The 12312-nt window shown below is 40.4% G+C and overlaps 1 protein-coding gene across 2 annotated transcripts in view; it reads right to left on the bottom strand.

The window, feature by feature from the left end:
* TMTC2 (transmembrane O-mannosyltransferase targeting cadherins 2) overlaps window positions 1-12312 on the bottom strand; it is a 456255-nt gene that overhangs the window by 282982 nt on the left and 160961 nt on the right. Inside the window, exon 2 of one of the 2 annotated variants that reach the window (XM_015152361.3) lies at window positions 2220-2790. The exons of the other annotated variant lie outside the window; for it this stretch is intronic. Coding sequence (XP_015007847.1) covers window positions 2220-2790 — 571 coding nt within the window. The remainder of the gene's footprint in view (window positions 1-2219; window positions 2791-12312) is intronic. 2 annotated transcript variants of the gene reach the window in all.

Raw genomic sequence — 12312 nt, 5'->3', positions numbered from 1 at the left:
TCGCCAAGAGAGTCTGGACAAAGAGCCATCTGGAAACTTCTCAGGACACTGAACCTTCAACAGTATTAAGTTCTTTCTCTTAACATGGGGAACTTCACACTCTTTAGTCTCAAGAGTTCCTTGCTAGTTGCATTTCTTATTTTTGAAGCAGCTGTTACATGAATAAGGTTGACAAATAAAATACAGAATGCCCAGATAAATTTAAATTTCAGAGAAACAAAGAATAATTTTCTATTGTAAGTATGTCCCAAATATTATATAGAACATATTTCTAGGAAGGAGTACTGCAGTGGGCAACTCTGCCCTTGAAAATAAGTTTAGAGGACTGAAAATTTCTCAGAGAACCTCATAAGGTCCTACAAGTAAATCCTGAATCATCATAGCCAAATAATTCCCTAACTTATGAGATGGTAAGATGGAAATTCTGTATAAGAAATCACAACTGGGTGTGGTGGCTCACGCCTGTAATCCCAGCACTTTGGGAGGCCAAGGCAGGCAGATCACAAGGTCAAGAGATCGAGACCATCCTGGCCAACAAGGTGAAACCCCATCTCTACTAAAAATACAAAAAGTAGCTGGGCATGGTGGCACGCACCTGTAGTCCCTGCTACTCCGGAGGCTGAGGCAGGAGAATCGCTTGAACCTGGGAGGCAGAAGCTGCTGTGAGCCGAGACAGCGCCACTGCACTCCAGCCTGGCAACAGTGTGAGACCCCGTGTCAAAAAAAAAAAAAAAGGAAAAAAGAAATCACAGTATTTCACAGGCGACTAATGCAAGGTCCTGAAACAGCCAGCCCTGAGCCTGCATCCTCAAACACATCACAGCCTCCGTAAGGACAAGGAGCATGAATTACACTTCTAGTTGTATTTCTAATAAAACAGTTTGCTATTGTCGATGACATTGTATTGAATGAAAACAATTACTCTCTCTAAATCTCTTTGAAAGAATTAAAATTGATTTGAAATTAAGAGCTTGACTTTCAAACCATATGTTGTTTTCAAGCATCAAACTCCAACCAGAGTTTCTTTTAAAGCTTCAGCATTTAATTGAAATCACAAAAGAACTTCATTAAGCCCTTAATACTCTAAGTGAAAAGGTTAGGCTTCCAGCAGAGTAAAACCACAGCAGAGATCACTCTGCCTCTTAAGTGGAAAAAAGAAAAGGGGGCATTTAAAAAAATAAATGTTTCGAATTCTATTTGCCTCAATTTGTTTTTAAATTTCTTATCAATTTAAATAAAATTAGAAATCAACGGTAAAAAAGTAGTCAAAACTAGGAAAACTTGACAGTTTCCTCATAGCCAAGTATCCAAAACCTTAATTCTTCACTTGTGTCCAAAAGATAGGCGGGAGTCTGCCTAAAATATGACCAAGGTTTGCAAACCCTGGCCCAGTTCAGTCTTCACGTCAAAGTTAAAGCAACCGTGAGTTTATTCTGAGTGAAGCAGGATGGGGAGATAGGAAGGCAAATTTCTCAAGATGCCCCGTCCCCTCAATGCCTCTCCTTAATGCTCTAGCAGAAAACTTCGAGTGTATGGGGATCCTAAAATGCTTCTGTGACCTTCAAACAACTTTGCGCTGGATACCACTAAGGGAATACGGGAGAACAAATATTATGTCCTGAGGCAAAGGTCTTAACTGGCCACAGGGAGAAACTCAGTAATAACCCCTTTCTGTTTTGACTCTTCTATTCTTATGCACTATCACGAGGAAAAGGTGAATATGATTCACTGTTTAAGAATTTGACTTCCCAGTGCACTAAAAGGAAGGATTGTTTTCCAAAGTCAACTCAGGAAAAGTAATATTAACAAATGGCAGAGGATTTCCCCTGTGAAGTCTAGCATCTAGCTCTATTATCAGCCATGTTATTTTTTACAAATACACATTACAGACAATTTATCAGGTTACAGACAGTTTGTGCAGAAATATAGAAATAAGAACTCAATAAATAATAAAGGTGCACATTCTTTACAAGGCAAAATTATTCTTCTACCACCCTTGAAATCGTGAAAGTAAGAAACCGGAGAAATAAAACAATCAGTGACTAAAACCCTGCTTAGTACAGAAAGGTCAAAAGGGCACTTCCACTTACCGAAGATCAAAAGGGAACTTATTTTAAATTCTGCTTGCAGAGGAACAAATTTGCTTTTTAAATGGTGGCAAAGGAGTAAGCAAGTAGATTACTCAGTAATCCAATGCTCAAGAGCCAACAATCACTTACTTTGTAAATGGTAGGTAATATCTGTTTTATTTTCAGCCTGTGAAAGACAAAGACATCATAAACTGCTGAAACTGCGAGAACAGTCACTCCTTGTTCCTTCCACAACATGCTGCATCCTGCGCACAGCCCTGTCCCCAGGAACCAGCCCCAGGTTCTGGCTGAGTAGCCTCTTGTAGAACAGTGTTTAATGTAGCAGAGCAAGGAGAGGAGAAAGAAGAGACTGGCCCCGACATCGGCTCGTCCCACGATTCCTGCCACCGCCTCCGTGTGAATAGGGTGAGAAGCAAACATCAAGCCAGCCATAAATGTCCAGTATCCGTCACCAAGGAGGATCTTGGAGAAGCTTGTGAAGAGACCAGTGACTGCTGCATGCAACAGGACATTGACAAGATGGTAGCTCCAGGGATTCAACCCTCCAATGGCATGGTTCAGGCGAAAAGAAAGAGTGCAGAGTGGCCGGTAGGACTTGTGGCTCCCACTGTGGGTTAGAAGAGTCCCCCAAAAATCATTGTAGAAAATGTGCGTCCATGGAGTTTCTGGGAGAAGGTCCTGATTAGTCTTGATAGCACGGCTAAAAAACAAAATGTTAAAAAAAAATCAAATGTAAAATACAAAAAGAAAGAAAAAAGAAAAAATAGGACATTGATAAGATATTGCCTTTCTCAGAAGCATTGTTAATATGTGGCTTTGTGATGGGATTCCAGGCACTTATAAGCTGAATTCATGTCCTCCCCTTAATGCTTACTAAAACCACAATGAGGGCTATTTTTCTCTTAAAAGCTTCCTTCCTTGTTGGAATGCAAATATCTTTGAAGAATAAAGTTCTTCAACTGGTTTAAGCCTTAGTGTAGCAGTCCGCCAAACAACTGCCCTGAAAATCATGTGACATACTGGCTAAAAATGAATAGTCCAGATCCCAGGGTGAGGCTGGGCCTGAGAATCTGCATTTTTAAGAAGCAAGGCCCAGGTGATGCAAGCACTAGCCTCCTACTAGAAATAAATTTTACAGGGAATATCAGTGCCCGGAAATTCTCATACATACAAATCACCTGAGGACCCTGTTAAAAGGCAGGTTCTGACTCAGTACGCCTGGGGAGAAGTCAGAGAGATTCCACGTTCCAACAAGCTCTCAGATGATGCTGATGTTGATGGTCCTTGGACCACATGTTGAGTACTAAGGGCCCAGATAACTGGAAAGACTAGGAAGAATGGCTCTCCACCTATCCAGTGTTTCCCTTCCTACTGCATTCTAATAAACTGCAGCCTTTCCCACTTCTTAGCTTTCACAGGGCTTACTATCCTCTATAGAAATCATCATGGCTCTTCACTGTTTCTTGCTGTTGAGGATAGTTTCCATTTGCATGCCTGATATTTTCAAACAGACTTCAAGAAGGAAGGACCTACTAATTGCTAAACAACTGATACACTGCCAAACACCATGCTGGTCTCCTTGGCTACATCTTCGCATTCAATCTTTAGAACAACACTGATGAGGTAGATGTTATTCTCTACATCTCTGAAGTAAGAAAGTTTACGGTTCAGAAAGATTAATTAATCACTGGCCGAGAGTCACACAAGTTGGGAACAGTAACACAGACCTTCATGGCTAATTCCCTTTCCACTGTTCTGGGTTTCCCAAAATACGATCCATCTACTACTGGGGCCATGTAAAAAGATGTACGCACTTTGTAAAAAATGTAATGGTTATATGTATGTTAACGGTTATTTGAAAGTAAATTCCATTACCATATCAAGGCTGGATTTCCTAGCTATCTGGCGCAGAATAAAGCTGTTGAAAATTAAGTGAATATAAAGAAAAGGATGAAAGACCCAAAAGTACTGATATATGTGGATAAGGTACAAACAAAGAAAGTGGCATTAAATTATTCAGTTTGGAACATCCTGGCTCTGTGCCACTATCCTCCCAGAGAACATCTGGAGTCTTTTTGTATCCCTAGTGCACCTATCTCTGTATTTACAGAACATACAAGAGACATATGAGTTTGTAGGGCACAGGAATGAGAACCTCCAGAGCTAGAAAACTCTTGCCTAGTCTGATATCAGGGCTTTGTAAAGAGCTGTGGGCATCTGTGTGGATAAAGACTATGTGGTGGGAGACTGTCTTAATCATGTTGAACTCTAGACCCTATACCAGTTCTGCCTTCTCTTATGAGGCAGATGTGATCAGAGAAATTTCTACATGAGTACTACCGAAAAGCAGGTTGGAAAGAACCTGGACTCAGGGAAAACGTTCCTGAGTCCTAACTATTTCATTCACTGCCTGACTGCAAAAACAAGAAACTATCAAAGAGATTCAACAGATTACAAAACCCATCTAAGGTGATCTCACCAGTGGAAACAGCTGAGTTACTATTCTAGTTGAATCCAAATGACTAGGCTGATAGTTTTCAACTGCTTCTCTAGATTGCTTCCCAATTAACCTCTCTGAGCTTCAGTTTCTGTGATAATAGTTTTACCCTGAAATCATTTAATAAACAAGTATAACTGTTCATTTGTCTTCTATATAGAGAAGTAGAGAACAGCGCTTTACATATACGTGAGTGTTCTGGACACCCTAGTGCAAATGATCTCTCTGCCCTGTTAGCTGCTGCTGTTATTATTATATAAAGACTAGGACACAATCTATGAAAAGTCCCTTATTAAAGGCTTCCTGACCCATAACATAGGAAATTAGGTGCATTTTGGGGTTAGAATTAAAACAGGCCGATGAGCAGTTGATGATTATATACAATGTGCCAAATACCATGCTAATCCATATAATAATACATATATTATCTACTAATAAGAACTAGTTGAATGTTCTAAATGTTCCATAAAAAGGTAAAAGATCTGTGAAAATCGTCAATTACTCCATGTGGCCAGGATGGTTCACTGTTCCCCAATATCTATTCTCTCCCTTTTCCATACAAATGAACTTCAGTTTTTAGTTGGGCATATGGTCATCTAGAAAAAAATGTATTTCCCTATCTTCCCTTCATGCTAAATATGATCATATGATGAATTTTTGTCTACTACTTCCAGAAAGTGTCCTTAAAAGGAAAAGCTTAGCCTTCTTCCCTTCCACCCCTACCCTCCTCCTTCCTGCTGAGTGGAGCACAGATGTAATGGTTGGAGTTCCAGCAGCCATCTTGGCCCACAAGGTGTCCTTAGGAATAGAAATCATGCAGACAGCAGAGCAATAAGATTGAAGGAAACTTAGTACCTGTTACAAGAGAACATACTGACCCTGGGCTAACTACCTCCTATTTCTTCAGTATGAGAAATAAATTGCTACCTTGTCTAAACGGATATTTTGAGTGTTAACTAGTAGCACTTGAAACCAATCATGAGCAAAATCCTTTATTAACAGAAGACCTACTACAGCACAGTAGACTGATTTTCCATTTTGATTTTGATTTTTGCAAGTCTCCATGTATTGATTGTGTATTAAATAAATTTCCATATAAATTGGCTTTTAAAATATTAGAACCAGATGTTATTCTGGATCTATTAAATTAAAACACCCTGCTATGACATTCATCAAGAGTCTACCCAGAAGTAATTGCTTAAGACTTGATGGGTTATAATTAAAATTTAAAAGAAACATAAAAAAAAATAAAATAATAAAATTAAAAAAAAAAACCTGCCAAACAGTGTTGTCAGAAAGAGCTTATTTCAAGCAATACAGAATGAAACCCAACCGGCTTCAACTAGACATTAACCTAGATATTGATGTAAATATCTCTAATATCAATCCAGAAACCCTCATACCATCAAGGCCAGAGCAGGGGAGAGCTCAAAGGCAAAGCATTCTGGGATAAGGCTTTCTCAAGGCAGTGAGAAAAACTGTGATGCACACTTTGTTTAGAATAATGCTCCATCCTTTCGGTGGCAGATCCCAAAGGATGACGAATCATCTTTTCCAAACCTGGATTTCTACATGCTATTAGTTCAATGCCATAACCTACTCTGTAAAGGCTTTTTGACAAAAAGTACACCCATTAAAAAATCTGTTCAAAGCTGCTGGAATTTATCTTTATAGCAATAAATCTAGTAGCCTACAGCAGCCACGAGATATACTATATCCAAAGACCCTCTACCAAAGAGGGTTTTGACATGAAGAACAAAATTAACACATCTCATAGTTTTACTGTGAGAAAAAAAGCTTTGAGGCTGGGCATGGTGGCTCATGCCTATAATCCTAGCACTTTGGGAGTCTGAGACAGGTGGATCACCTGAGGTCAGGAGTTTGAGATCAGCCTGACCAACATGGTGAAACCCCATCTCTACTAAAAATACAAAAATTAGCCAGGCATGGTGGCAGGAACCTATAATCCCAGCTATTAGAGAGTATGAGGCAGGAGAATTGCTTGAACCTGAGGAGTGGAGGTTGCAGTGAGCCGAGATTGTGCCACTGCACTCTAGCCTTGGCAACAGAGCGAGACTCTGTCTCAAAAAAAAAAAAAAAAAAAAAAAAAAAAAAGAAAGAAAAAACAACTTTGAAACAGTCCTGAATTTATATGGGAAAAAAAAAAAAAAAAAAAAAGGACAAACATAGTTAATAAAACAAAAATGAAGGAGCAAAAGAATATCTCATCTATGTGACACACATACTATACCAAGGGAGACATTAGTATGATAAAATTATCTGATGTGCATTATCTGCTTAAGTAGGATTTTATTTAACCAATGAATATTATGATAAAAAAATATGGAAGGCTGGCCGGACGCGGTGGCTCAAGCCTGTAATCCTAGCACTTTGGGAGGCCGAGACGGGCGGATCACGAGGTCAGGAGATCGAGACCATCCTGGCTAACACGGTGAAACCCCGTCTCTACTAAAAAAAATACAAAAAAACTAGCCGGGCGTGGTGGCGGGCGCCTGTAGTCCCAGCTACTCGGGAGACTGAGGCCGGAGAATGGCGTAAACCCGGGAGGCGGAGCTTGCAGTTAGCTGAGATCCGGCCACTGCACTCCAGCCTGGGCGACAGAGAGAGACTCCATCTCAAAAAAAAAAAAAAAAAAAAAATATGGAAGACTAAGTAGTACTGGCTTTAATATACAAGTCATGTCACACATGCAAGTCAGTGATAAGGGATGCATTACGCCACCTCCACATCCTATTAAGAAAGATACAGACTAACAGGGCCTTAATAGAATCTGAGTAATCCTCCAACAAAATGAGAAAAAGGGAGTCATTCAAACCTAAGCATAATAGATTTTGATCTATTTGCATTTTCTTCTATGAGTCCAAAATAGAAATAGCAAAACCTCTTCTGCTGTTTCACAGCTAATGAAACACCTTGACTCAAAACAAAATTTCATGCTGATATAATTTCTGAGGTTGCTTCTGTGAAATGGAGTTGAAAATTCAGAAAGGCACTAAGGAATCAGGATATTTTCCACTCTAGGAAAGGCGGAGGAACTCAGAGCAGCAGAGATGGGAAAAAAACAATTGTTGGCAGAATTCCCTAGAGAACACAGGACTGAGAAACTGTCTTTTTGAAGCAAAAAGATAGTCTCGGAAGTCTTCAAGGAAGTCTTAACCTGTGTCTAGTTTTGTTCATTTGTGGCTCTTTGTTTTTGCTGCCTTATGATTTTTCCTTTAGAAAATGCTGACAAAGGGCCGGGCGCGGTGGCTCAAGCCTGTAATCCCAGCACTTTGGGAGGCCGAGACGGGCGGATCACGAGGTCAGGAGATCGAGACCATCCTGGCGAACACAGTGAAACCCCGTCTCTACTAAAAATACAAAAAAACTTAGCCGGGCGAGGTGGGCGCCTGTAGTCCCAGCTACTCGGGAGGCTGAGGCAGGAGAATGGCGTGAACCCGGGAGGCGGAGCTTGCAGTGAGCTGAGATCCGGCCACTGCACTCCAGCCTGGGTGACAGAGCGAGACTCCATCTCAAAAAAAAAAAAAAAAAGAAAAAAAAGAAAATGCTGACAAAGGCCGACACTATTGTAAAACTGATGAATGATATGGCACTGCCACCCAAACTGTCCCTGTGTATCTTTCTCTCACAGCTGTTTTTGTTGTTTGTTTTTTTGCTGTTTTTTGTTTTTTTTTTCTGTTTCGTGACCTTTTCAGTCATAAGCACCCATGTAAATGATGACCATTAGTCCTTCAGAGCAGGAATGATGCTTAGATTCTTCCAACATCAAATGCCGCTGTTCTGACATGCTTTCAATTGTTCTACTTGCAAGTAAGCAAAGGCCAAACTTAAATTTAAAAAAAAAAAAAATTACCAGTAGGTTGAAATGTTCTTTGCAAGAAAGATAAGAAAAAAAGACTGGCCTTTGTTAACCTGCCCTGCTTCAGTGCTGCCCAGTGCAATGCAGCAGTTAAGAAATCCATTGTGTAGCCAACTGGATACACTAAAGTTGTGAGACAGCAGACACAGTTATTTCACCTCTCTGTACCTTAGTTTCCTCAACTGTAAACTAGAGAGCACTATACTTGCCTTATAGGATAATTGTGAAAAGTAAATGATTACATGCAATATAATGTGAGTATGTAACATAGGTAACACGCGTTCGCCTTTTTTTTTTTTTTTAATATTTTGGAGACAGAGTCTCACTCTGTCACCCAGGCTGGAGTGCAGTGGCACGATCCCAGCTCACTGCAACCTCCACCTCCTGCGTTCAAGCGATTCTCCTGCCTCAGCCTCCCAAGTAGCTGGGATTACAGGTGCCCACCACCACACCCTGCTAATTTTTGAATTTTTAGTAGAGATGGGGTTTTACCATGTTGGCCAGACTTGTCTCGAACTCCTGACCTCAGGTGATCTGCTGGCCTCGGCCTCCCAAAGTGCTAGGATTACAGGCATGAGTCACAGCACCTGGTCACATTAGCTATTATTATTATCATCAACACCAAACAACTGATGCTAGCCATCAATGTAAACACAATGTTGGTTTCTTTTGAGATGGAGTCTCGCTCTGTCACCCAGGCTAGAGTGCGGTGGCACAATCTCAGCTCAATGCAACCTCCGCCGCCCGGGTTCAAGCGATTCTCCTGCTTCAGCCTCCCAAGTAGCTGGGACTACAGGAGCTCACTACCACACCCAGCTAATTTTTGTATTTTTAGTAGAGATGGGGTTTAACCATGTTGGCCAGGATGGTCTCAATCTCTTGATCTCATGATCTGCCCACCTCAGCCTCCCTAAGTAATGGGATTACAGGCGTGAGCCACCGTGCCCGGCCCACAGTGTTGTTTTCGTCATGTTTATAGCATTCAAAAATCAGTGGATCATGGTCATGAGTATTTCACTTAAAATTCCTTTAAACTTTCATGGTACTTTGAAAAAGATAATGAGCATTTAAGAAGTGATAATTCTAGTCTTTAGCACATTACTCTTCTCATTACTTTTCTCATTCTCTTCCTATCTTTTTGAGGACCTTGTTCTAACCCTCCCAAATGTGGCTGTTTCTCTCCTGGTCCCATCCCCTGACTTCTTTTTCTCTACAATTTCCACCTCTTTGGTGGTCATATCCAACAACTGCAGCTCAAGGGATGACTTCTCCATTATATGACTCCACCCACTCTAGTCTGGGTGTTGCTCATGAGCCTACACTTCCAACTGCCCATCTGATATCCACATTTGAATGGAAGAAAGATTCATGGAATCCAGGGTCCTCTATTTAGGTGTGGTGCCTTTGGGAGTTAGCCTCTTTAAAGCTCCATTTCCATACCTATGGTTTGCAGATAATGTTAACGATGCTTTTCACAAAATATCATGTTAAAAATCAAACAAGGCAATGTTTACTTAAAATGCTTCGAATTTATATAGCATTGTGCAATGGACACTATATGTTTTTGCAGACCCCCTCCTTTTAGTAACAGTGTCCTGGTTTTATTTTTAAGAATAGCCACATCTATTCTCAGTCCACTTGGGTACGATGACACTGCCCTTCCCCCCCAGATGAAACGTTAATGTACTCCATCTCCCCAACCCCATCATTGGCTACACAACTGACTTAGGTTCAAGCAAGGGCAGCAGGAATCAATATGGCACCAATTATCTACTAGGAAAAGGCATCTTCTTTTAAGAATGAGATTTTCAAAATGCTAGAGCTGCTTGAGAATTGCCTGAAGACCGGGTCAGCCTGAGGGTGAAGCCAAGATAAAAGAACCAAAGTCAAGGAGACAGAGGCAATTCCTAGTGTAGCGGGGATCCAGCCATACCTGAAGCCAGCCCTATACTGTCAAATAAGCCAATAAATGCTTCTTAGTCATAAAGTAGCTTGAGTTGCTATTCTGACATCTGCAACCAAAAGTGTACTAAATAGTACGGCACTGTGTAATTCCCATGTAACATTGGTAGTTTCAGTACCTTAAGCTTAGTAAGTCTACATCCAAACTAATTTTCCCCATAAACCATCTCTTTTTCATACAGTCTCATCACTGAGTACCATCATTCTTCCATCACTGAAATTAAGGTTGTACATGACAGCTTCCTATGGTTTTGCTCCTATATCTATTTTTAAATTGGTTAAGGACATTTTAAAGCTGTTCAGGACCTCAGAGAAAATTCAACTCACAAGTTTCCCATGAATCTGCCTCTAACTTCCCTTTTCTCTTACCCTCATTCAGGCCTGCTTTATTTTCTGACTGTATTGCTTAGCATGCTTATTAAAACCGCCTGACCATTTTCTCTCTTTCCTTCATTAGGCTATAGGTCACCTCTGGAAAGGAATTATGTCTTTTCTCCCAGTGTCCAACACATCTTAGGCATGCAACAAATACTGGTAAACTGAACTAAATAGCTATTCCTGCCTGCCTTCATTCCCACTTTGATCCATTATGCATGCTATAGATAGAAAAACTTCCTGAAACGTAACTCTTAACACCAGCACTCCTCTCCACAAAGGTCCCTCATTATGCCCTATTTCTTACCATAATAAACACCCTTCAGAGCTCAGCATTCACAGCCTTCCTCTTGATGACCTCAAGGCCAATCTCCCATCACTTCTCCATATGCATGCTAATTTCAGCCAAACTTCCCTGCCTCTATGCTGCCACTCAAACCATTTCTTCTCTCCCTCTACCTAGATTACTATCCTTCCACCATTATATCTTTCCAAATATGCTTCAACCACCAATGCTCATTTGCAAAGTCACTGTCCTCTCAAGCCTTTCCTATTGTGGCAGAATATGCTGGCTTTTGACTTTGAGTATTGACACATTCCCATTAACACCACTGACTACTTACTACAAATATCAGGGATCTTAAATGGGATGATATATAGCAGATATTTCAGGAGTGGGAAGAAACGTATGCTTTCAAAATGGCACACAGGTGATCTTAATATTCCCTCTTCTATCTCTAGTGAAAATCATTGCCCAATAAAATGGAATGATCTGTCCAAAGAAAATTATTCACTCATTCTTTTATTCATTCATTTATTTAAAAGCGAGGCACTATGAAGGGCAGTGCAAATGGAATGGTGAGCAAAATGGAGCCCCTGACTTTAAATATTCAGCCAACTAGACAAGGCAAATAAATGTACAAGGAGTTTCCCTGCAGTATGATAAATACTATCTAACACAAATAATGACTGGTATGGGAGAACACAAAACAGATGCCCAATGTCTTAGAGGGTCAAAAATTTCCAGGAGGAAAGCGTATCTGCATACATGTAAAAAGTTAAATGAAGGAGTAAGGAAACTGTGGTGATGCTTCCAGGCCAACAGTTAATATTTTCAAAGATTCTGGGGCAGGAGAGAGTGTGGCAAGTCTGAGATCTGAAAATACAGTAAGTATGGCTGGAATGAAGCTTGAGGGATGGAGCAGCAGGAATAACTGGCATTACTCTGTCATGTACTATTGTTCTTCATGGGATGGACAGGAATTTGACTGGACGTGAATCTCTCAATGATCTTCAGGTTTGATTCATTTATTGTCTTGAAACTTCATTTCCCCAATATATTGCTAACTCCTTAGAAGTTGAAAAGGCATCTTATTTATCTTTTGGAGCCCAACATACATAGTACTCAATATGTATCTAATGAACTAAATTCTTTTATTATTATTATTATTACATTTTAAGTTCCAGGGTACATGTGCACAACGTGCAGGCTTGATACATAGGTATAC

Source organism: Macaca mulatta, chromosome 11 (assembly GCF_049350105.2).
Source record: "Macaca mulatta isolate MMU2019108-1 chromosome 11, T2T-MMU8v2.0, whole genome shotgun sequence".
Classification (NCBI taxonomy): Eukaryota; Metazoa; Chordata; class Mammalia; order Primates; family Cercopithecidae; genus Macaca; species Macaca mulatta.
The sequence above is the reverse complement of the archived record's forward strand: the minus strand, read 5'-3'. Positions and strand labels throughout refer to the sequence as shown.